Source organism: Hypanus sabinus, chromosome 28 (genome assembly GCF_030144855.1).
Source record: "Hypanus sabinus isolate sHypSab1 chromosome 28, sHypSab1.hap1, whole genome shotgun sequence".
Classification (NCBI taxonomy): domain Eukaryota; kingdom Metazoa; phylum Chordata; class Chondrichthyes; order Myliobatiformes; family Dasyatidae; genus Hypanus; species Hypanus sabinus.
This window is the reverse complement of record NC_082733.1, coordinates 24,364,490-24,391,598: the sequence shown is the minus strand read 5'-3', so window position 1 is coordinate 24,391,598 and position 27,109 is coordinate 24,364,490. Positions and strand designations below refer to the sequence as shown.

Here is a 27,109-nt window from a genome sequence, read left to right as displayed (position 1 = left end):
CCATGAGAGCTATGGATCTTTAGTTACCAAGTATAGTTAAGGTGGACATTGTTAGCATTGGAGTTAGTGCAGGAAGTGGTCCTAAGGTACATGATCAATAGGCAGAGCAGGCACAGGGTCCAAATGACCCTCAACTGCTTTCAGCTTCTCAATGCAATTGAAGTCTGCAGTAGTGAAGCAATGCGTTTTCTCTTCAAAGAAGCCTTCCAACCTAGTCTGTTCTGGTCATTAGCTCTCTCGATCTTCACTGTAAAATCTAATCTGAACTGAACCCTCAATCTTTTCTTATATCCTGTTAATCAATAGTTGGAATAACCAGTATATGAACTTTATTGGAGGTTAGACAAGCATGTGAGGGAAAAAGGACAAGAACAATAGGTTGAAACATTGATATTACGTAGAGACTTGCATGGAACATCAAACCAGATGTAGATCTATTCAGTTGTATAGCTATGCCTATGTTATATATAAAACATCAGTCACTTGGAGTGCGACCACTATATCACTACATTTAAATGTTTCAAGAACTGTAATATCTCAAAATTTGATACCAAACCACATATTTGTAGAGATGAGCTTTAAAGCATATCTTAATGGAAGGAAAAACAATTAGAGAGAGATGCAGAAGTTCAGGGAATGAATTAGCTTGGCTACTGAAAGCATGGTGTCAATAGTGGCGTGGCCAAAATAGGAGTTGCTGAAAGTCCAGAATTTTAGGATCTCAGATCAGACAGTCATACAGATGGATAAGGAAAGATAGAAGTTCCAAGACCAGGAGATTATTGGTTAGGCACGGGGTGATGAGTGAACGAGATCATTGTCATGAGCAGAACACAGATGGAACGGTTGTGTTCGGCCTTAGATTTACAGATGGTAGAATACAGGCTGACAGGCAGAGTTTCAAGGAATCAAAAGAATGGCTGAAGGTTTCAGCAGGAAATAGGCTGAGGTCAGAGCACAGCTGAATGATATGAAATGGGAAATGGATAGATGTGCATATCTGTCATCATAATCAGAATGAGTTTTGTAATTATAAGCATTAGTTTCATTTTTCCATTAAATATACTCTCAGTGGCCACTTTATTAGGTACACCTGTACATCTGCTCATTAATACAGATATCTATCATAAAGGCATGCAGACATGGTCAAGAGGTTCAGTTGTTCAGACAAAATCTCAGAATGAGGAAGAAATGTGATCTACGTGACTTTGACTGTGGAGTGATTGTTGGTGCCAGATGGGGTGGTTTGATTACCTCAGAAACTGTTGATTACCTGGGATTTCCAGACACAAGAGACTCGACAGTTCATTGAGAATGGTGCAAAAACTAAAAGTACCCAGTGATCGGGAGATCTATGGGTGAAAATCCCTTGATAATGAGAGAGGTCAGAGGAGAATGGTCAGACTGGTTCAAGCTGACAGGAAGGCGAAAGTAAATCACATAACCACATGTTGTAACAGTGTTGTGCAAAAGAGCATCTCTGAATGCACAGCACTTCAGATCTTGAAGTGAGTGGGCTACAGCAGCAGAAGACCACAAATAGACATCTAGTGGCCACTTTACTAGGTACAGGAGGTACCTTATAAAATGGCCACTGAGTGTATGCCCCAAAAGTGCCTTTTTAAAAATTACTTGCAATTTCCTATTCAGGTCTCTCTGATTGCTTGGCCTGTTACAATCTTAAATGTTGGCTTGGGTGCAACATTACTAACCGAGCAGTAAGGGAGGATCAACCTGCCATGAAGCAGGGCATGTACAGGAAAAGACAGTTCTCTTTTACACCTGCAAAAGAAAAATTCTGCTTTTTATCGTTTCTCAATGACAGTAATAATTCTCTCTACAGATCTTTGGCTTTCTAGTGTGTATGGGAATAATTTTAGGAATTGGAAATTCCATATGGGAAAATGAAGTTGGAATTCACTTCCGTAATTACCTGCCCTGGGACCAGTGGATGAAAAGTGCCATTTTTTCAGGATTTCTTAGTTTCTGGTCGTACATAATTATCCTAAACACAGTTGTGCCAATTTCACTTTATGTCAGGTAAGCTGCTGTTATCAGTTGGGTAGGTTTACTGAGCTTTCCTCTCATGCCGTGTGTTTCATATTAAAATCTGCCAATAATAATAATAATAATAATAATAATAATCATTGCAGAAAACATTTATGTAAATGTGTAGCTGTCAATAAATTCGCAGTGACATTCTGGGCCTAACTTGCAGTTGTTTGGACTGAGTGCACAATTCCTGTTCCTGACCTCTTTGTAGCATTGGCAAAAGCTTTTCTCTGTAACTGCATAAACTTGAAAGGTAAAATTTTCAAAGTAAGTTTATTATCAAAGTACATAATGCTTATGTCACCCAATAATACCATGTGATTCATTTTGTTTGTAGGCATTCACAGTTGGGCAAAGAATTACAATAGAGTCAGTGAAAGGCTACACACAGACAAAGACTTCTGGCAAATACGAAAAGAACACTTATTTATTTATTAATAAATAAATAAACAAACAAACAAACAGACACACAAACCTGAGAACATGAGTTGTGGAGTCCTTGAAAGTGTGTTCAGAGGTTTTGTTCAGTGATCAGTTCACTGTTGTGGTGAGGGAAGAAGTCCACAGTGGTTCAGAAAGCCTGATAGTTATAGGGTAGGTAAGAACTACAGGTGTCCCCCACTTTACAAATGTTCGCTTTATGCCACTTCGCTTTTACAAAAGACCTTTGTTAGTAACCTGTTTTTGCATTACAAAGGGATTTTCGCTTTTACGAAAATTTTTCCCATATAAATTAATGGTTCTTCGCTTTACGTCCTTTTGGCTTAAGAAAGGTTTCATAGGAACGCTCTACCTTTGTAAAAGGGGGGACACCTGTATTCCTGAACCTAGTAGTGTGGGACCTGAGGCTCCTGTATCACCTTTCCAGTAAGTAGCAGCAAGAAGAGATGATGGCCAGGATGATGGAATCAGCAGAAAATGATTGCATTTTCTATTTTATTCTAAGCATCATCATAATCTACAGAGCCTTTTAATGTGTATGAGGTATGCTGTAAAACCTGTGAATTCCTGTCAGAAAAAAAAAATGATTGATGAAATGTGAGATGTGGAACACTTGAGTGTGAAATAATGAACAGGGATGCACGTGTATCCAGGATTACTTGTATGCTGTTGATGCTAAGGTACATCCTAAGATGCCTGCTGAATGTCAGCAAGAGCAAGGAGCTAGTTATTGGCTTCAGGAGAAGGAAATCAGAGGTCCATGAGCCAGTCGTCATCAGAGGATCAGGAGTAGAGAGAGTCAGCAACTTTAAATTCCTTGGTGTTATTATTTTGGACAACCTATCTTGGACTCAGCACATAAGTGCGATTATGAACAAAGCACCACAGCACCTCCTTAGGAGTTTGCGGAGATTCGCCATGACAGCTAAAACTTTGACAAACTTCGATAGGTGTGTAGTGGGGTGTCTATTGTCTGGATTGCAGCCTGGTATGGAAACAACAATGCCCTTGAATGGAAAATCCGACAAAAAGTAGTGGATACGGCCCAGTCCATCACGGTAAAGCACTCTTAACCACTGAGCACATCTACATGAAACACTGCTGCAGGGAGGCAGCATTCACCATCGAGGACCTCCACCGTAAAGGATATACTCCCTTCTCACTGCTGCTATCAAGAAGAAGGTACAGGAGCCTCAGGGCTCATTCCACCAGGTTCAGGAACAGTTACTACTCCTCAACCATCAGGCTCCTGAATAAAAGGGGATAACTTTACTCAGCTTTACTTGCCCCATCATTGAAATGCTCCCACAACCAATGAGCTCACTTTCAAGGACGCCTCATGTTAATTTCTCAATACTTAATGCTTATTTATTCATCTTTATTATTATTTCTTTTTTTCTGTATTTGCACAGTTTCTTGTCTTCTGCACTCTGGTAGAACACTCAAGTTGTCTCTCAATGATTCTGTTATGGTTATTCTTCTGAAGATTTATTGAGTATGCCCACAAGAAATGAATCTTGTGGCTGTACATGGTGACATATCTGATATTAAATTTACTTTGAACTTTCAGGGTGCAACATCGTCAGTGATGTATCCTGGAGTCATCAGGAATTTTGTGTCTTTCGGTATTTGCCACTCTTGCCCAAGCGACCCAGCTAGGGTTGATCTGGCCTCTGTGTTCTTTTCCCAGTAGCATTGGTCCACAGGTGACACCTCTTGATTCATAGCCATCTAAGAGGGCATGCTCAACAACCTCTATGATGGTCCTGAGGGCTTTTCTCTTTGCAGACCCTGTTATGCCAAGGAGGGAGTAGGTTCTGCAGAGCGAACACCCAGCAAAACCTCTGCACCCCACCTCTAAAGGCTCATAATGTGCCCTCCACCCCTGTCTCTAGCACCACCCTACCAGCTCCTGGTATCTGGCCTTCTTATGTTCAAACACCTCCTCAATCTGGTCTTCCCAAGGCACCGTCAGTTCTACCATGACCATCTGCTTCAAGATTTTAGACAAAATGGCCATGTCAGGCTTCAGTAAAGATAAATAGAAGTCTGCTTGGATGAATGTGTTTGATTTGGTGTCACCTCCTTATGTAACATTTGGACATATCTGCTAGATCTCCAGTTACTTGGGCCCTGGGCAAAGAGAACCTTTCATTTTTTTAAATATTTCTGTTGATTTTTTTGGAATAGTTGTCTTTGAACATTTTATTGTTGTTTGTATGGTGATTACTTAGATTTGAAATATATTTAGATAATCTGTTTTGATTTGTAAATTGTTGCATCCTGTCTTTTCATTATAATCTATAATTTCCTTTTGATGTTTATCTCCATTTAAGTGTTGAAGTCATCAGACTTGGACACAGCTACTTCATAAACTGGGACCGGAAGATGTTCTTCTCTCAGAGGAACATTTCAGCGGAGGCACGAACCACAACACTCAATGAGGAACTGGGCCAGATTGAATACATCTTTTCTGACAAAACGGGAACACTTACACAGAATATAATGATTTTCAACAAATGTTCGATAAATGGAAAAACCTATGGTAAGCATTCATGCATTTGGTAAACAATCTGCACTCTATGTTAATCACCAGTGGTTCTGCAGATGCTGGAAATCAAAGTCAAAGTAAAATTTATTATCAAAATACGTCTGATACATAGTATTTCCATATACTATGTGATTCATTTTATTGCAGGCATTCACAGGAAAATAAAGAAATGCAATAGTTTTTATGAAAAACTATACATAAACACTGACAAATAACTAATGTACAATGGAAGACAAACTGGGAAAATTAAATAAATATATATAAAATAATACTGAGTTGTAAAGAGTTGACAAAGGTTTATCTGTGTAGGTTGTGGAATAATTTCAGAGTTGTAATGAGTGAAGTTATCCACACTGATTCAGGAAACAGATGGTGGTAGGGTACTAACTGTTCCTGAACCCAGTGGTGTGGGACCCAAGGCTCCTGTGCCTTCTGCCCAGCAGTAGTAGCATGAGGAGAACATGGTCTCAGTAGTGGGATCCTTGATGATGGATGTTGCTTTCTTATGGCATTGCTCCATGGAAATCTGCTCAGTGATTTGAAGGGCTTTACATGTGATGGACTGGGCTGTATCCACCATCTCTGCAGACTTTCTATTCCTCTACAGTGGCGTTTCCGTACAAGGCCGTAACACGCCCAGCCTGTTTACTCCCCTCCATAGGTGCTGCCTGATTTGTTGAGTTTATTCAGCGTTTTGTGGGTGCTGCACTCTTACTTTGGAGTTTCAGTTAAAAGGAATGGCATTGCAAGGAGTCCACGAGCCAGATGGCATGGAAACAAGCCTTTTGGCCCACCAAATCTGTTCCTGCCCTCCAGCTTGTATTAATAATTAATGCAATCCTGATCCTCTTTTATTCTCCTCCAATTCTTTCTTTTTTCAATCTTTTTATTGATTTAAAAAGGAAGTGTGTATACAAACAGGAGGAGAATATCTCTGCTATATATGTTCTATATATATGGTATATATGGTTCTATATGATATATATCAATAGCAGTACATACAGAAGGTAAAATAAACAATATCAGAATCACACATAGTGTTGGTCTACAAAGTATAAATTTGATATAGAACGTACAATTCTCCTCGTATCAATTTATGAAAAAAGGAAAAACTATTAGAATTTTTTTTTAAAGAAAAATAAACACTATTCTAAACAGAAAAAAAGAAACCAAGTGAAGAGAGACTCGGATCAAATCCAAAGTTCTGAAAAAATAGCTGGAAGAGAATCAGTACAAAAATCAGATCCTATGAAAATATTGAATAAGAGGTCGCCAGATTTCTTCAAATTTAAAGGATGTATCCAATGTCCGAATTCTGATTTTCTCTAAACTTAAACAGGACATGATAGAGGAAAGCCAATAAAAGGCGGCAGGAGGGTTAGGGTCCTTGCATTTAAGTAAAATAGCTTTCCTAGCCAATAAGGTTGAAAAGGCTATCATCCGCTGATATATCCTGCTTCCGTCTCCTCCGATTCTTGTCATCCCCAAGATCCTATCACTTACCTACTTTAGGGGCCTTACAGTGAGCAACTTCACCCAGCACGTCTTTGGGATGTGAGAGGAAACGCAAACATCGGAGGAAACACACGTAGTCACAGGGGAAGCATGCACAGCACTTATGATCAGGATGAAGTTGGGTCATTGAAGCAGCGAGGCAGCAGCTTCCCTAGCCATGCCACAGTGTCCCTCTGGTTCAGTGAATATCCCCTCCTTCACCTCCTAGCTCACTAGCTCACATTTACTTTGCCAAGTTGGCAGCCTGTGACCAAATGGGTACACTGGAGCCCGCCTAGTCTCCTGGACAATTAGAGCACAACTCTTACCAGTACAAGTAACGTGGGTACAATTTCCACTGCTGTCTGTAAGGAGTTTGTACGTTCTCCCTGTGGCCATGTGGGTTTTCTCCTACAATCCAAAGATGTACCTGGTGGTAGGTTAATTGTTCATTGCAAATTGCCCTGTAATTCGTGCTATACCTCAATAAATAAATAAAATTCATATCAGTGATGTGATTTACAAAAGCATTACCTAAAGTGGTAAGCAGATAAAACAGATAGCAACATGCATTGGCTCAGACTTAAAATTCATCTGACTCCAGCAAACAAAATTTCAAACAATACAACTCACAACAGGATATATAGCTCTTTAAAATGACACTTCAAACAAAACCTATTCCTTTCGACTCCCATCAGAAAGCATAGCCACTTGCTGTATTATTTGAATAATTTCTCAGTGTTAGTATGTACATCAATTTCAAATAACCATGCATGCCACTTTTATACAATATACTTATGAGGACAACTATAGTTATTGTACTGGTTCTGTCTTCAGTTCAATTTTCATCATGTGTAAATGAGTGCCAACTAGTGGAGGATTCAGGTACAACACCCACTTATCCTCAACAAAACGCTGGAGGAAATACTGGGTTTCCAGCACTGGCAGGAGTTCTTGTGCTTATGTACTTATCCAGACTACACACTGAACAACCAATACCACACAATCCAGTTTCAGGGTGTGTGCAGAACTGCAGATGTAAAAGCTCATGGCAGTGTGAGGATCACATTTACATTTGTGTCTGCTACTTTTCTGAATGTTAATTTTCCTATTATGTTGAGCCTATTTTTTCTTTATTTATATGATGAAAGCCAGTTTATTCTCCCAAAAAGTGCGCAAATCTTTAATGATTTTTGTTATAATTTTTGTCTAGGAGATACTTATGATGAGCTGGGACATAAAGTGGAAATACCTGAGGTAGGAGTTAAGTAAAAAAAAAGTACTTGTGGAATCATTTGGATGCAGTGCTGATTAGATCTTAATCTATTTTCTTAATTGAAAAATGCAGTGCTGTGTTTGGGACATTGATCGTACAGTATGTGATGAAAATATGGTTCATAGTGAAGTCTCTGTTCATTCTCTGACCTGAGAGCTCATTGGTCCTTTACAAGATTCAAAGTACATTTATTATCAAAGTATGTGTGCAGTATTTGTCTTCCCACAGACAGCAATAAGTCAAAGAAAAACCATGGAACCCATTCAAAGAAAAACATCAACCCCCAATGTGCAAAAAAAAAGAACAAATCGCGCAAGCGGTAAAAAAATAATGTAAAACCCAGAATCTAAAACGCTAAACCACAAATCATCCAACCATCCAGGCATATGCCTTATACTCTAACATTCATGGAAACATTGATTAAAATCAAACTATAATGCAAATTTTAGTCCTGTGAACTCAACAGAGGCTATATCCCATATACGAATTTAAAAAATAGACTCAGTGGTGCACAAATCCACGACTGCTGAATGGGCAACAAGTACGTAGTGTTCTTTTTGATGAATCTAACTGAAGATTACTTTTCTTCATGGATTCACCACATGGAATGTAAATGAGAATCATACAATCCCAACGTTAGGTTATCCAGGAAACTGAAATGATGAGAGGGAAAGGAAGATTGGATTAATATTAGAGTAAGTTATAAAGGATCAAGTGGAAAGTTGAAAATGTGCACAACTAGGTCTCCACACACGTGAAAGCCAAAATTGTCCCCTCATCATTATAAGTGTACGTGCCTATTAGAAAGTTCATGGGTTAGTGCAAGTATGATAAACAACTTTTGCCACTGATCACAAAACCAGCTTAAGCTCTTTGATATACCTTATGATTGATGTGCTTTTGGGTCAAAAGGCCATTCAGTAGATGGTTATCCTAATACAGTTGTAATTTTCAATAGGTTTCAATTGGTACATTTAATGTCAGAGAAATGTATACAATATACATCCTGGAATTCTTTGCAAACATTTTTGATTATTATTTAAAATCTGTGCAGGAAGCACTGCCTCCTACATACTGTACACTTAAGAAGAGAAGCATTTCATTATTACAGAAAATATAATTCAGTTGTGTCAACCCTGAATATTAGCAAATACAATACAAGGAAGATTAAATAAATCAACAAACATTTTGTTACATAGGATAGCTTGATGGTTGCAGAATGAGAGACTTGGTTGTCTTTTGTGACAGCTAAAGAAGTCTCTACTCAATGTTAGTATTTATATAAAATGCAAATATTACTAAAATGCTTAAATAGGAAAAATTAATTGTTGCTATAATTTTAATAAATTTAATTTAGCAGCTTGGGTAATAATGATGTACAAGCATCATTTATTTGCATAATTCAAGCATATTAAATGTGCTGTATTCTCAAGGTCAGAAGTTGGTAATACAAATTCATCATGTAAAAGCTGCCAGAAACCTTGTAACCTTGCATCTTGTTGGTTCCAAATTAATAACCTGCAACAAATTCAGTCCTTGTCTAATTTGGTGACAGACCACTGGCCACATATTACCTAATTAAAATGTAATCTAAAGTTGCTGTAGTTCATTACTGGGTAAATTGTTTCTTTAATGCAAATTTCCTTTTGAGAATAATTGCCATGAATACATAATACTATTCACTCCTGTATGCTCAAAAGGTACTTTTATACACTTCTCATCATAAAATGTAAATTTCTGATCATGTGAAAAGTGCTGCATGTTCCTAAGCCTAGGAAATTTATGTAGGGTGCTTCTTGATTTTCAAATCTCAATTAAACTTCCAAGATTGTTCCCCTTTCTAAGCTACTGGATAGCTGAATGGAGATATTGAGAATTCCAGGATGTCCCTATCTTCATTCTAACAGTTAAATATCATATTTTAAATGGTTATGAATAAAATTAAAACTAATGTGAAATTAAGCTAAATTGCCTTAGAGTGGTACCTTTGATGTGTGGGTATATTTGCCAATTATTGCATAGTGTTCAATTCTGTTTGCTATTCCTCAAACAATTAAACAAACAGCACTGCATGCTGCAAAGTCTAGATCAGGGGTTCCCAACGTTTTTTATGCCATGGATCCATGACATTAAGCAAGCGGTCCATGGACCCCAGGTTAGGAACCTAAACAAATGGTATTGAGCCATATCATGTTGGGCCACACAAGCGTCAGGTAACAACCATCTCTAACTAAATAGAAACTGTAGCTAACCACAGCAAAGGCACTGTAAATACTGAACTCTGAAGTAAACCGCAAATCCTGGAAATAACCAACATGTCAGGTAGTCTCTGAGAAGAGAGAAATCAAGTTATCATTTCAGGTTGATGATCTTACTCTGGAACTATATTACCATTTAATAGACAATAGGTGCATGAGTAGGCCATTCGGCCATTCGTGCCAGCATCGTCATTCAATGTGATCATGGCTGATCATCCACAATCAGTACCCTGTTCCTGCCCTCTCCCCATATCCCTTGACCCCGCTATCTTTAGGAGCTCTAACTCTTTCTTGAAAGCATCCAGAGAATTGGCCTCCACTGCCTTCTGAAGCAGAGCATTCCATAGATCCACAACTCTCTGGGTGAAAAAGTTTTCCCTGAACTCCGTTCTAAATGGCCTACCCCTTATTCTTATACTGTGGCCTCTGGTTTTGGACTCCCCCAACGTCAGGAACATGTTTCCAGCCTCTAGCGTGTCCAATCCCTTACTAATCGTATACGTTTCAATCAGATCCCCTCTCATCCTTCTAAATTCCAGTGTATTTAGATAATAATGTCTTTAAAGAAGCATTTTAGGCTTGAGCTTAGCTCAACTCCAAATAAATTGAGGAAGTCCAATTTGAGTTTTGCATCTGAAGAGGATGCAAATTCAAGATCCCAAATTCAAGCTGCACAACCTGCTTTATTAATCTGCTGTCATTAAGTTTGCCGAAATGCTAATTTTACTCTGCTGTTTGGAACTAACTTCATTCCTTTTTTCTTTAATTTATAGAAATCTTCTCCTGTGGATTTTTCGTTTAACTCTTTAGCAGATAACAAGTTCAAGTTTTACGATCACAGCCTGGTGGAAGCGACAAAATTGGGAGATCCGTCAGTGCACGAATTTTTCAGGCTCCTTTCTCTCTGCCACACTGTCATGTCAGAAGAAAAAAGTGAAGGTAAAATTAAAATCTGGAAAACAAAATCAGCTCTCATATTTAACATTTACAGTATTTTTTAAAAAAAAAACACTTACTGTTTAATGCCTGTGCATTAAATGTGCCTGAGAATTAGAGAAAAAAGATACTTCCAGTCATTTAGAGACTATAGCCCAGGGTTAACTAGGCAAGATAGGACAAGTTTCTTTCTCTTTAAGAAATAGAGAATTGTGAGGTGACTTTTTCTTTGACTGTTTTGTCATAAATAATTGGAAGTGTTTCTGACACACTTGCTGGTTGGCAATATGTGAGATCTGAGCTCAGGCACAGCTTTAATGAGGACTGAGCTATGGTGCATTGAGCTCTGTTTAAGGTTTTATGCCATGGTTAGAAGGCTCTCCCAGTGAATGCTGCTGCTGAGATATTAAGTAAGCTGGATTTTACAGACTGCTTTTCTAAAACCATCTGGTTGTTGGTCATATCCTTGAGACCCTATTTTGCCTTTTCCTCATTCAGTTCAGTAGGTTGCATTTATTATCAGCCAAGCCACCAATGGGAGGTTGGCCTGGTCCTCTTCAAGCCAGTTACTACGCTCTCCTGTGTCATATTGTGTATTAGGAACAGGCATAGAGTGGCTCAGTCTCCTTATTTATTTGTTGTGGAATGACGCTTAGCCTGCTGAGAAGGGTTCAAGTCAGTGGATGAGAGGAAATAAACAGATGTACTAAAATATTATTCTGTTAATGAACTGGGATTCATCTTTGAACCAGTTCATTATAGGATCACTTGGGATGGTGGTGAATATTGGTAGCTCGGGGTGAGGCATTGGATGCTGCGGTGTTCACCGAGCTGGGCAGTTAACTTGCAGGCATTGAGGTGATATCCTCAGTGCGCAATTGTTGGTGTTTCCCTCTGGGAGTGCTCACATTTATAAAGGGCCCCATTCGCTAGCCTCAGTCTTGATTGGCGACCCCTTCGGTTATCCTTTGAATTCTATTGGCTTGTGTTTTTTGGCTCTTAGGGGTTCGTAGATGGTGTCTCATTTTGATATGTGTGCATACGGTGTTATCAGAAGCAAATCCAGGCTTCTAAAAATTCTCATGTCTGCTCCAGAGCCTCCACACTGTCCCATTTAAAGTGATGTCATTCTCGGTGTTCTTGTACCTAGATCAGCGACAGTGAATCATGTCTCTGCACCACCAGCTTGTGCTCCTGTAAAAGAGTTGAGAATCACTTATTTACTCATAAAAGGAGTCCATTCAGCCCACTGAGTCCCTGCTCAGCCTGCTGATGAATCCCATCAGATCTATTCCTCCTCCTTATTTCCATGTGACCCTACAGCTTATACGCTTTCTAATGTCATCGATTCCCTTTGATCCTTTTACTCTTCACCAGTACTCATCATTATCATCATTATTTTTATCCATGGCCAAGGTTGTTCTTGGCAAATTTTTCTACCAAAGTGGTTTGCTATTGGCTTCTTCTGGGCAGTGTCTTTACAAAACGGGTGATCCCAGCCATAATCAATACTGTTCAGAGACTGTATGCCTGGTGTCAGTCGACTTATAACCAGAAATTGTGATATACACCAGCTGCTCAAATGACTGTCTGCCACCTGCTCCCATGACTTCACATGACTCTGATCTGGGGGGCTAAGAAGGTGCTACTGTCGGTTTTTGCAAATAAAAGAAAAACTGCCACAGCTTATTTATTGTACTCCAAGAAACTGAACACAAAGCGTGGTAAAAGTCCTTTATGTAATTGCCTCATCACATCAAGCCAGCCTCCTAAAGTGAACCCCAGCTCAATGTTAGTGGTTGTGAGCTATGCACGTTTCCACCAATTACATTACCCTACACAGTCCCGCTCCCTCAGAATTCACCAAAACTGGTATGGTGAGTCTGTCTGGAGCTTGAAGAGCCACCTGCCTTGGGTCCTATATTTCTTGGTTGAATATAACACCCAGAGGTGTGTTGACATGCTCGTGGTCATGTTGTGATGGCAGGGACAAGGTAGCGGAATCAATGGTATTCACAGACCTCCAATGTCATGATGCGCTGGCTCTGTCGAAGCTGCAAGGCGGTTGGCTTCTTAATTCATATCAAAGTGAACACGGTAAAAACACGGACCCAGGGTAGCCTTTTTCCCAGCATTAGTTAGTAGTCTGTTCTGCATGCTTAAGTTGGAGGCCTTGCTAAGCAGGCTTATTGAGGCAGGGAAAGGAGGAGGAATGATGCTCCACTGTCTGTCTGAGTGTAGGCTATCAGCCATTTTAGCAAGTTCACGGGTGCATTACTGAGGGCTATGCAAACTTGATCATTCATTTGCTGCATGAATAGTAAAATAAAACAAGGGTAGTGGTTTCCCAGAAGAGACAGCATGTGGTCCATTAGCTCCAATGGCTTCGCATCCCCAAGCTGGGCAAGGAGAGCAACTGTATACCCTTTGCTCCCGAACCTCCGGCACTTTCAAAAGCGACTGCGTTGGCCGACATGTTCAATTACTCTGGAATTTTCCTAGAGCATTGGGGGGGTCGCCAATAGTTTCTTTTAAAAAAAGATGATGTGAGGCATTTTATATTTAAGAAAAACCCCAACAACTCATTTATTGAACTCCAAAAAAAAACTGAACACGAAGCCTGTTAAAAGTCCTTTACCTAATTAAATCATCACATCAGAACAGCCTCTTAAAGTGAACCCCAACTCTGTGTCAGTGATTGTGAATTATGTATGTTTCCACCAGTTACATTACCCTACACTGCACCTTGCCCAGGTGTAAACTTCAGGCTAGTGGAGGATATTAACTTAATTTCTCCCTTCAGAAACATAGTTTACTTGGAGTTCTGGGTGATTATATAAGCAGGTGAATGTTACATTGTCATCTGTCAATTGCTAGCCCAGTTTGGTATTGTGCAAGAGAAGGTGCCCATGTAGCTGTGTAGAGTATGTACTGTATGTTGTCAGGCAGACTTCTTTGGTTAATGCTAAAATCAAAGACATTATCTTATTGTGCAAGGACTTTATCTGTTAACATGCCATCTGGAAATTTTGAGGGATGTAGACATTTAAAAGGTGATAGATTTAAATACAAAGATGAACATTTTAATGTTTGTGCTGGGATAAGTAATTATGATCTGAACCATCTATATTCATTCTGCAACATTCATTCTAACGGCATCATAGCTGTCATCTGATAATTCAGTATTTATTAATATCAAGTTCCTATTTATTTTAATTCAAGTAATTGGATGATTTGCATCTTTGGTGCTAAACAGTAGCTTCAGCTTATCTGGAGTACACCTCTTAACAAATCATTATGTTACTGACAATGAAAAATATAGTGCAATGTGAAGCAATAACGAGTTGCTGGATTTTGTTTCCAGGTGAACTCTTTTACCAAGCCCAGTCACCCGACGAAGGGGCATTGGTCACTGCGGCAAGGAACTTTGGTTTCGTCTTTCGATCGCGCACCCCAGAAACCATCACTGTGAATGAAATGGGCAAGCCTGTCATCTATCGACTGCTAGCTATTTTGGATTTCAACAACGTGCGGAAGAGGATGTCTGTGATAGGTGCGTTGAATCTGGATGACAAAGTCTTGCACATTTGTCCCTTTCCAAAATACTATTCAATTTCAACTTTAATTTTCTTTTTTGCCAAAGATTAAATGTAAGTGTGTCCGTTTTTGTAGCACTCGTATTGTAAGTGGGAACTTTTTGTTCTCTTGCATTTTAGTTAAAAATCCTGAAGGACAAATAAGACTTTACTCAAAGGGAGCTGATACCATTTTGTTTGAAAGGCTTCATCCGTCTAATGAAGAATTGATGTATGTGACCTCAGACCACCTTAGTGTAAGTGCCTCCTCTCTTCTTCACACATCTATTAGGTATTGGGTTAGGTTATTGAAAAACATAATGATGATTAAGCATGACCTGAGCAGACACAATTGCAATAAAACAAATTCTGCTTTCATTTAAAGTCTTCTTTTAAACTAGCTTTTCTGTGTTGAAATTTCTTTGCAACGTGGGGGATTTTGGAATGACAAGTCGTACAATTTATTCATGACTCCATGGAGCCAGAATTAAAAGACCCAAAGAACAAACTAATTTCCTCATCGGAGTATCTCTGCTGATAGAACCCGCGAAGCAGCTTGCGGGGGATGAGCCAGCCCTCCAGTGGCCCACAGCTGTGTGGTAGTTATTCCTCTCTGTGCTTTTTGCCACATTGGGTGGCAACCTTGCCGTTTCTTTAGCATTTTGTGTGATATTTTATGGGGCTGTGTTGCTAGCTCGATATTCAACCCATCACGGATAGAAAGCTGGCTGGATTTGAACTCAGGACCACTTGCCTCGAAGTCCGGTGCCCATGCCACTACACCACCAGCTTACACACAGCTGAATAGTGAATCCAGGAAAAGCAGTTGAATGGCAAACATACATTTTGTAGCCTCTTGTGAGGGATCGTTGTGAGACCGTTGTGAGCTAAGACTGCCTAAATAAATCTAACCAACTGATTATAAATGATATGAAGTTAACCCATAGTGCGGGCAGCTGCCTTTTGACTCAAAAGAAGATCTGAAAAGTTTGGCGTGTCCTGAGTACCAGGCAGAATTTTTTTTTTAGTTAGCTGACTTACCAGATGATCTTTTGAAGCTCCTCATATGTTAGATTTGGGCTGTCTATCTGTGAACCTGACAGAAATACATTCAAATGGTAGTTGGAGACGCAAGAGCCTGCAGATGCTGGAATATGGAGAAACCAGTGATCAAACTGGGTCAAACAACATCGGTGTTGGGGAAAGGAATTCTGAAATGCCCTCATGCAGGGTTTCGACCTGAAACGTCTACAGTTCCTTTCCCTTACAGATGCTGATCAACCCCCTGAGTTTTTCCAGTAGATTGTTTCTCCTGGTAGTTGATTTGTAGTACGTGTTTGACTCTTCAGGCAATCTTTATTTCCACTGAATTTGTATTCATCAGAATTGCAGAGGCAAATGGCCACAGAGGAGGAAATGTCACTGTTAGGTGGAATCATGGCTTGAAGGTCTTAGAGCAATGGCCAGTCATGTCATGTCAACTCGGGATTGTTGCTTCAAATTATTTAACAGGCTTTAAGGTGGATTGATCTTATGTCAGTTATTAGATCTGCCACTGTGAATGTTAAAAAAAGAGCCTCACTGAAACTTTGTTTTCTGGAATATAATTTCAGTTGTTCAAAGTAAATTTATTATCAAAGTACATATATGTCAACATTTACAACCCTGAGATTTATTTTCTTGTGGGTATTCACAGTAAGTACGAGGAAACACAATAGATTTAATGAAAAAACACACACAAGATGAACAAATAACCAATGTGCAAAGGACAACAAACTGTGTAAATACAGAAAGAAAATAGTGAAAACATAAGATGAAGAGCTCCTGAAAGTGAGTCTTTAGGTTACGGGAACAGTTCAATATTGGGGAGGATGACGTTGAGTGAAGTTGTCCTCTTTGGTTCAAGAGGCTGATGGTTGAGGGGAATAACTGTTCCTGAACCTGGTGGTGTGGGTCCTGAGGCTCCGTAACTCCTTCCTGATGGCAGCAGTGAGAAGAAAGCATGGCATAGATGGTGGGGGTCCATAATGATAGATGCTGCTTTCCTGAAACAGTCCTCCATGTAGATCTACTCAAGAGTGGGGGGGGGGGGTGGGGGGAGTCCTCTATCTGCAATGGACTGGGATGTACCCAATACTTTTTGCAGGCTTTTCCATTCAGAGGCATTTATGTTTCCACAGTAGGCTGTCATACAACCAGTCAGTATACTCTGTGTTCTGTAGATACACTTCAAAATATTAAACGAGGGGTCTCAGCCAAAAAAGTTGACTATCAAGTCAAGTCAAGTTTATTGTCATTTCGACCATAAAACTGCTGGTACAGTACACAGTAAAAATGAAACAACATTCCTCCAGGACCCTGGCGCTACATGAAACCACACAAAACTACACTAGACTATGTGAGACAACACAAGGCTACACTAGACTACGTAAAACAACATAAAAACTACACTAGGCTAGAGACCTGCATAGGACTACATAAAGTGCACAGAACTGTGCAGGGCAGTACAGTAATTAATAAACAAGACAGTAGGCACAGTAGAGGACAAATTACAATATAATAATAAATGATGTAGATGTCAGTCCAGGCTCTGAGTATTGAGGAGTCTGATGGCTTGGGGGGAAGAAACTGTTGCACAGTCTGGTCGTGAGAGCCCGAAATCTTTGGTACCTTTTGCCAGATGGCAGGAGGGAGAAGAGTTTGTATGAGGGATGCGTGGGGTCCTTCACAATGCTGTTAGCTTTGCGGGTGCAGCGTGTGGTGTAAATGTCTATAATAGCGAGAAGAGAGACCCCGATGATCTGTTCAGCTGACCTCACTTATCCGCTGCAGGGTCTTACGATCTAAGACAGTGCAATTCCCGAACCAGGCAGTGATGCAGCTGCTCAGGATGCTCTCGATACATCCTCTGTAGAATGTGGTATACTCATTTCCATGGATACTGCCTGACTTGATGAGTTCCTCCAGCATTTTGAGTGTGTTCCTTGGATTTCCAGCATCTACAGTCTTTTTCTTGTTCAGGATCGATCGTGTGAATGCAGGAATAAAATACTTTCCACTATGGGTTGTTTTGGTCATTGAACCAACAGAGATTACCGGGGGGTGGAAGGGATTTAATAATCTCATCCAGATCTCACTTTGTGTTTGTGGATCAACTTTGTTTTCTTCTGTTTGGAATAGTCCTATTAACTCAAAGCTTGATCGAGGAACATTTTATGTGTGCATATATTTGTGTCTGTGTATTCGTCTATATTTGTGTGTTTGCTGCCAATAAGGACAAAACAGCTTATTTGAACAATAACTCTTACACAATTGTACTACTTCTAAAAGCACTCTTGTCATACATAGATTATCATCGAGGAAGTAGTGTCATATCTAAAGAGAATAGTTTGAGAACAGGGGCTGGTAATGACTGATTTGGCCTTTCAGCAATAAAGTGCATTACAAAATATGCTGGTGACACTTGTGTATGTACACAGCCAGTGACCCCTCTCATTATTGGCTGCTTCACTGAAGCATATGAGAAGATAGGCCTTGCGCACATTTTCTTATGAACTGTGCCCACTGTACCAACACCACCCTCTGACAATAAAGCTCCATAGCAAGATCATGAAAAACCAGAACCACTTCACATATTCCAGAAACAACCTCAAGGAATACATTGACAGTGAACTTCATTTTCACGTTTAGTATTCCAGCACTGCCTTTGGGTATTAGAGGGAAAGATCAGGACTTCATATTCCAGTATAACGTCAATGGTCTAGCAAGCAACATTGATTCCTACCTTCTGAAATGTGGTCTATTTACCCTAGTAGTTCAAATGCCTGAAGAGATCCCAACAATGCAGAGTTCTCCAAGTATGTGGCTGGGTAATCAAACCACTGGTGCCATTCTCCACCCAGGTCAGCATCTCCAACTTTGAGGCTGTAAATACATTCATTCCACTCCATTAGACCTCTGTGATGTTTACATACCTAATACAACGCTCTCAATATAAACATTCCTTCATCGAAAGAATTACCAAATAGACAGAGAAGATCCAAGGATGTCTTCATAGGCTGTTTGAAGAAATGCAAACCCCCAGCAGCTCTTGGAACCTCTACTCCAAGAGCATTCAAAGTGGACAAGGCACGTTCGGGAAGGTATTAAGAGACTGGTCCATGATTTGGGAGTTTACAGAATCCAGAAAAAGGCAAACTAAACTATTATCCACCTAGTCTGGGACAGTTTTCTCACCAATGGCAGAGCCGATGGGTTCCACATTCGCTTGAACTGGGGTGGAAGCAAGTCAACCTCAAACCAAAGGGAAAGCTAAGAGAACATGATTAGACCATTTGATTCACTTCCTGCCAGTGGGTGAAGGGCAAAGTGGGCAGCAAACCCATTATGACAACCTGGTGTACGCCACTGAAAAGATGTCGAAACATTGATGTGCCTTAAGACTCCTGCAGATATTTCCATTAAATAAAGCATTTTCACTCAAGATTGCCTCTTAGTGGCAGCATCAGTATACCTCAGGCAATACCCATCGAGATATCAGAAATATCAAAGGAATCTGCATTATTTTTGTGTTGCAAAAAGTTGGCTGCAGCCTAAAGAAAGGAAGGGACAAAGGCTAATCATATCATTTAATAAGATTGTGGCAGATCTGTACCAGTGTCAACTCTCCTTTGCTATTTTCTCAACCCCCTCGGTTCCTCGGCCCACCAATGCATACCCACCTCTACTGCAAATGTTTCTGATGTTCCAGCTTTCACCAAACACTAGGCCAGAGAATTCCAGAGGTTCACTCCCCTCTGTGAAAAGAAATTTCTACACAGCTCACATTAAAATGTAAATGACTGGCCACTTGTAGTTCTGAATCTTTGTTCATTTGTGAAAACATCCAAACATTTACCCTGTCAAGCCCTTAGAGTCTTGTATGTTTGAATAAAGCCAGTCCTCATCAATTTGATTTAAAGCCAGAGGACATGCTGCAATTGCTGCTTGTTCACTGGGGTTTCTCAGGACCTCTCAAATGGTCGAAGGTGGAGACAGTGGTTTGTAGGTGTTTGGACGTAGTTGTTTGGAAGCTAGGACTGAACCTTCCTGCAGTATATGAAGGTTTTGCTCTTCATCAACAGATTTGACAAGAGTGTGTTTTAGCTGCGTGTTAAAATACGATTTGTGTACTAGACACTGTGTAAGCTTTATCTTCCCTGAAGCTTTAGAAATGCATTAATTATCAATGAAAGTTAAAGTATTGTCAAAATGTACACAAACTGACACAAAGCAGCCCAAGCAGAACAAGTGTTAAATTCTCTCAAGATTGAATTCAGATTATGGTGAATATGGTGTCATTTTCTTTATCAGCCAAAAATACTTCTTCATGAAATTGAAATTCTAATACAAGAATAACTGTTGCTATTTAATTGCCTAGTAACCTTCAAATGATATGTCTGAATACTGTTGTCTGAGACACATCTTAAGTTCAAGGTTTGTGCCTCAATCCATGGGTATCCTGGGAGCAGCCACTCACCAGACTCACTCTGACATTCATGAAATAAATATTGCTGCCATAAGGACATCTCCTAGCTTAAAATGTGCCTTTGGGGGTTTGAATCTGACATCCTTCTGAACAGAACATTTCTGGTGTCATTTTCTAAAAAGGGAGTTGAAGGCTCAAGAGGTTTTACACATTACTCTGTTGAAGCCTCAGAGTTTCAGGAGAAACTTCAGTGGTACATAGATGCTTGTTCAAAGTTCAGTTGATCCTTATTTTTTTAAAAAAATATGAAGATTCAATTCATTGTTTGAAGTGAAATAACAAATTAGATCATGAAATTGCAGTTCAGAACCATTTTTGTGGTACATGAACGATTTAACATTGACTGAGTTTGAAACCAGCCCGGAGACTGAATTGCACAGCAACGTGTTTTTGTGCTTTAACACAACTCAATCTGAATGGATGTACTTTGTAAATATAATGGAAAATACAATGGAAAATGCAAAGTCTGCTATTTTCATTCTGTACTTTACGTAAGGAGGATTCTGGATGTGGATAACGGCATTCAACTTAGTGTAGTGTACTGCCTGGTCGCCACTTCTGAGATAGGTGTCCACAAAAGGGCGCCACAGCACCGTGGCAGCTGACGCGACATTATTACAGCTCAGTGCGTCCTAGAGTTCGGAGTTCAATTCTGTGCCAATCTGAAGCAGTCTGTGTATGTCCACCCCATGGAAGGCTTGCGTTTTCACCTCATGTTTCAGTTTCCTCCCACAGTCCAAAGACGTACTGTGGGAATCTACATATACCTACCTGTCTGGACACGCCGCTCTGCTGACTGCTCCTGTGGCTACTCCCACAGACCCCTGTATAAAGGCGATTGGGGCATTGCTCCTCCCTCAGTCTCCGAGATGTAGTGGGCTCCCTTTTTTGCTGCTAATAAAAGCCTATCGTTCACTTCCTGCCTCCAAGAGTTATTGATTGTGCATCACGTACAGGGTAGGGTAATTGGTCGTAAATTGTTCCGTGATTAGGTTAGGGTTAATTGGGTTTTTTGTGGGCCGCTAGGACAGTGTGGCCTGAAAGGACGGAAAGGCTTTCCCCGCACTGTATCGCTAAATGAAAAAAGCAATAAATGTGTGTGGTCACACTGACTGCAAGGCATTTGTACAGAGACAGGTCTTCACATTGTTTAGGAGGTCTCCATCAGACCTACTGAAAGGGATCCTGCATTTGTTTGTGAACTACTTCATGATTTTCTGGTATTTCACAAACAAATGCAGAATACCTTTCAGTAGGTCCCTTTCATATAGAAGACTACTATATAAAGTTATTTATATTGAAGTTAATTCAATATCAGAATATCAACCGGATGATCATTCCTGGTCGGTAAACTATAGTACCGAAGCAGTAGTTCTAGAAGCATTTTACTTCAATAACTGGATTTCCTGGTGGAACTTTCTGGAGTTCATTCTGCACCCCCCCCCCCCCCCCCAAAAAGAAGATTCTGAGTTAATGCTTATCATGATATTTCTACACAGGAATTTGCAGGGGAAGGACTGCGGACATTAGTGCTTGCCTACAGGGACCTGGATGAAGCTTACTTCAACAAGTGGCAGAAAATGCACCAGCATGCCAGAACGGTTATTGACAATCGTGATGAACAACTTTCCGCACTGTATGAGGAAATTGAGCAGGATCTGATGGTATGGCACACAGGAGCTGCAACACTGTCCTAAGCTATGTATTGTTATTGTGACCCGTGAAGCTGGAGATGTTATGTTATTGAAAGTGCTTATTTTGGAATGTATCGATCATCACATTGTTTTGCCAAAGACTAAACACAATTACGGTATCTTGTTTAATAACGAGAATTTTTTTGTTTTGGGGGAGCTGCTTGCACTTAAACATAGTAGCTAGTCAACACATATTGTGGCACTTAATGCTTCTACCTCATGTGGAAAATTCACGTATGTTTGTAATATGGTAACTAACACAGAAGGGGGTTTATTGAGGCCCACATCTGGGTTAATTAAAGGTATGCTTCATTACCTTGATATACCCTTCAATTCTCTTAGGTCTAGTGTTAAGAGTTTTCCTCTCACCTCACTGCTGATATCTCCTGATTGTTATTCCAACCAATGCCATGACATATATCAATTCCTCCCACCTCAACCACCACCGTTTGACTCAAGCCTGGTAGCTTTTCCAACTCTGCAGCACCAATCCCCCGAATGCTGACACAAAAGCATCACATTGCACGGCTGTTTTCCCCAAAGAAGCATAACCTTACCTAGTCCTTAAAGCAGTAGTTTGGTCTCTATTTACTAATTTGATCCACTGTGAAACATGACCTATATACTTGTCTCCATTAGTTCTGTTACAGCAGTGCATGAGGACTCAATGCAGTGAACCACTGTGATATCTCTGAATGATACTGGAAGCATTTTTAGATCAGTATGTTTATAGGAGACTTCTGTTTACATGTTAATAACATCTTCACGTTCATGTGAGATCAAAGGAATTCAGGGGAAAATCAGGCAGGACTACTTCAAGGGGGGGTTTCTCAAAAAGGCGGTGTCCATCATTAAGAACCCCCATCCTCTAGGCCATGGCTTGTTTGCGTTGCTACCCATCAGGAAGGAGGTACAGGAGCCTGAAATTGCACACTCCTCCTCCCCTCTGCCATCAGATTTCTGAATCTGAATGAGCATTGAACCCATGAACATTACCTTACTACTTTTTTAATTTCTATTTTTACACTACTTGCTTAACTAACTATTATACTTGCTGTGATTCAGTTTTTTTCCCCCTGCTTCTGCAAAGACAGCAAATGCCAGTGATATTGAACCTGGTTCTGATTCTGTCTGTACTGCCTTTCATGACATCATGGCTAGTTTCTGTCCGAGTTTCATTCACTTGAGTTTTTACCACATTCCCTATATCTTTATGTTCCATGTTTAAAAATGTTCCCTGGGCACTGAAGGGTTTCATCCCTGGAAGGCCGGCTGTAATTTTATAGCCATAGTCCTGGACTGACCATCCATCTACACATTTGGTGTCCCTAATATGTTGAGAACTTCAATCAAATCACTTTGTAATCTTCCAAATTCTAGAGAACACAGCCTTAGATTCTGTATTCTCTTTTCATAAGTGAACTTGACAACACAAACTACCTGGTTCAACGACAACTTCTATCCTTTTGTATGTTGAACGTCAATTCTCACTGTCTTATCTCACCCTGGTCCTTGTCTACCTTCACTGAACTTTCTCTGTAACTGTAACCGTGACACTATATTCTGTATTCTGCTGCTGTTTTTGTTTATATCACCTCAAAGTACTTCAGATTTTGAAATGATCTGTATGGATTGTTTGCAAACCTAGATTTCTCACCAATATTAATACCATCTATGGGGTCAACTTATTCTAGTCAATTTGCACTGTTACTCCACACCCATCATTATAAAGGCCAGCAATTAACTGGCCCTTTTTTTTAATTAACCTTCTGTCCTTGGCATAACATCTTAATGGAAGCCTCCCCAAAGACTCTTTTGATCTTCGCAGTTTCCATCTTTTTATTAATATTGTTCAAAATAGTGTTAAAGAGCATTGTACAATGGTGGTAGAAGCTAACAAACTTGGGGTTAAACCTTTCATCTATTTATTTGATAAAATGAGGAAATAATTTAATAAAATAATCTTGGGACTTCACCATACCCAATCTTGTATTGGGTGGCAAAAAGTTTAACATGAATTCAAAGCTTCTTTGTAATTATATTAACTATGTGCCTCACTTTGTTTAGTTATTAGGTGCCACTGCAGTGGAAGACAAACTGCAAGAAGGAGTTTCTGACACAATTGCCAACCTAACCCTGGCCAACATTAAGATTTGGGTACTGACAGGAGATAAGCAAGGTAGGCTAAATGGTGACCTTCACCAAAGATTAATTTCTATTTTCTGTTAAAACTGAGCTGCTTTTATTGCAAGGGTCCAATCTCCTAACGATAGTGCTTATGAGAAACACATGGAACATAATGAAGTGATTCATTGAATATTTTTTTCCACTTGTATTTGTTTTTTTTTAGATTACATCATTTACTGGTTGACTGATTAATAATTAATATATGAAAAACAGATTTCTACAATCTCTCTCATCACTTGCAATTTTTTTACCTCAGCTGAGAAATTCAGTTGGTGTACTTCTTTCCTGAAAGTGTATTACGTGGTGTACAAAAGTATATACAACACATTGGGTCAATTTGATTGACTTCATGCTTTTGTGCACAGTGGAATTCGTTTTCAATAAAAATTTGCAAATTATTTTTTTGTACAAAGCATATAATTTCCCTTTTAGGTCCTCTTTAGATATACCATCCCAACACAGTGGAAAGCCTGATGTGGGTGATGGTTTTCAGCAAAATGTATTGGCACTTTCATGATCTTAGCCCAAACATGCATGGTGTATGGACAGTGTATGCTCTACATGTAAAGGCAGACCTTCACAGTCCTCTGTCATTAGTTAGATACTTGCTAGGCCTCAGAGTCTGTGAACCAACTTCACAACATAAAATGCTTACTTGCCACTGTGCTTGTCACTCCAAACACATATCGTGAACCAAGCCCCTCCACCCTTGATATCCTGCCCAACCCCACCACCAATTTGACCCTGCACCCAATTTCTCTAAAGGCAGTCTCATTCCCCTTTCCCTATCAATTGCTTGACCACCATGCAAAGATCTGCCACCCAACCCTCAGAGGAGGATTTAATTCACAATCCCTGTACCCCATTCCCTGATGCCAGTGAGTTTGCCCAATCTTGGAAATCACCAGAATGAAACTTAATATTTAAGTTATAACCCTTGCATTGAAACTGGAATGTAGAACGAAAGCCATTTCATTAGACTAAACAAGAAAGGCAAGTTGTGGGCTTGGTGTGCAAAAGACACAAGTGGGAAAAGAGATTTTCTGTAGTGACACAGTCAGTTTATTAATTAACCAACCATCAGACATTTGAAACGAAACAAATTAACAGCGTTACATTCTGGAAGCAGAAGACAGGTGAGTGAACCGAGAGAAATGTAGTGAAACAAGATCTAAAATGCCTGTGCATGTTGGAAATAGAAAAATGCTGTCTATCCAAGACAAAGGCAAGATTGTATTTGTGGAATTTACTTACATTTGATTAGAACATTGTTGGAGACCTCAGAAAATACCAATTTTACTGGATAAACCATAACATGATCAGGAATCCGGCACAGAAATGAAATTTCATGAAAATGTCAGTTTTTTAGTGAACGCAATGTGGAGATGATTTTATATGTCAGTAACTATGTCAAAGACCTTGGTAATATTTTTCTTTCTTTCTTGGTTCTTTAGATCCTGGCTTAGGAAGGGTAAAATGAACAGATGCATTTGTTTTGGTAGGTAGCATCAGGGACATGAAAGTGCCACAGGAAGGGAACGGACCTTTTAGAAAGTAGTACGTTGATCTGAAGGAGTCCAAGATGGTAAAATCAAGATAGTCAAGTAATCAGTATTTCAGATGATGAAACAAAACAGAATCTGTTATCATAAGATGGATGAGAATTGATGTTTAAGAAATGGGGTGCGGAAAATGGTAGCGGTTAGGCTCAGTCAGTGAGAGTGAAGGAGAGAATGTTTGAGAAGCTGGTGTGGAAAGAGAGATCATTAGTAAGGTACCATTGAAGCAGAGAAACTGGCAGATGGTGATGGTGTCTTCAGGTGAGAGAGAGAGGAGGTTTATCCCTGCTGTCAATGAAGCAATTGCAGAACAGGCAGCTCTTTTCAGCGACACAGGCTGGTAAACACTAATCCTGAGGAACAGCAGCCAGTACATGGTTACACCAGAACTTACAGCCCTTTAATAAGCTGTTCAGCCTGCAAAGGAAGGAATAGCAAAATCCAAGCAAAATACCTACAACTAAACCTATGCTTTAGCGGGAAATAGTTCACCATATAAGTCCAAGCATTTTCATGTTTTTTTCAACTGTGTTGTTCTTCTAACATCCTCATGAGGACAAACTAATTTTGCTGGAATTTGAAAAGAATAGAGAATTTGATTTTTCAAAATTAATTACTTAACCTTCACTCAATCGATGGACTTGCATGGATGTTTACTCCCTTGAGCTTCAGAGATGTTCTGTTGCAAAGTCCTCTGATTTAGATTTGACCAGTGGGAGGGGGAGAGCTGAAAAAGCCCTATATGAAACTAGCCCACTGCATTCACAGGTGTCTGTTTTTAACATTCCAGAATGAAGTGTCCAAATCTATACTATTAAACTTCATAGTGTCCACTGAGATTTTGGCTGTGATCTGGTGCAGAAGTAGTTTGGTTGCCACTTTCCCCACTTTACCCCCCCCCCCACCTCCCCCCAGTAACACACAATCCAATTTTTTTTTTGTGCGGCTTTGTTGATCACTGGTGCCGACACTGGAATGAGCCTGACTACGGTCAAAGAATGATGCTTTGGTAAACCAGTAAAACATTTTCTCATCGCCTTATACTGCCAGTGCACGGTTGGTGCTCTGGCGCCTACTGAATAGATATGCCTTCTATAATTGTCTGTGCGCCGGTACTTGGGTTGATGATATCAGAGGAAATTCTGTGTGTGTGACTTGGCTACTGTAGTTGAGTCACATTGACTGATGTCACCCTGAGGACTCAGAGCTCGAAGCTTTAATGAGGCCATGAACCTGATGTAATCTTCCAATATGAACAATTGTTGAAGCACAAATGCAATCCTGTAGTGAGAGTATAACACTGTATTACCTTATGTAGATGGTTTATGTGTGGAAATAAATTGGATTTATGATCATGGTGCAGCATATTGAGGTGTGACAGCTTTCTTAATATGTGTTAACCAAACTAGAAGATTGGATTGTCACTGTATGCACTTTTCAGGATGGTACATGGCTTTTTTGACCTAGAGGCTAGACACGTTAGATTTATCACATGTTACATACCAAAGCAATATATTTCCCCTGACAATTGATATATTGATTGTCCTCAGGAAAATGAC

General features: G+C 39.9%; 1 protein-coding gene across 11 annotated transcripts in view; it reads left to right on the top strand.

Moving 5' to 3' along the window:
* The window catches only part of atp8b4 (ATPase phospholipid transporting 8B4), a 302,360-nt gene that overhangs the window by 234,766 nt on the left and 40,485 nt on the right, over nucleotides 1–27,109 (top strand). For all 11 annotated transcript variants that reach the window (XM_059952733.1, XM_059952732.1, XM_059952731.1 and 8 more), the window contains 8 exons: nucleotides 1,844–2,040; nucleotides 4,830–5,038; nucleotides 7,752–7,795; nucleotides 10,846–11,011; nucleotides 14,373–14,561; nucleotides 14,725–14,840; nucleotides 21,610–21,774; nucleotides 23,872–23,983. In XM_059952733.1, coding sequence (XP_059808716.1) covers nucleotides 1,844–2,040; nucleotides 4,830–5,038; nucleotides 7,752–7,795; nucleotides 10,846–11,011; nucleotides 14,373–14,561; nucleotides 14,725–14,840; nucleotides 21,610–21,774; nucleotides 23,872–23,983 — 1,198 coding nt within the window. The remainder of the gene's footprint in view (nucleotides 1–1,843; nucleotides 2,041–4,829; nucleotides 5,039–7,751; nucleotides 7,796–10,845; nucleotides 11,012–14,372; nucleotides 14,562–14,724; nucleotides 14,841–21,609; nucleotides 21,775–23,871; nucleotides 23,984–27,109) is intronic.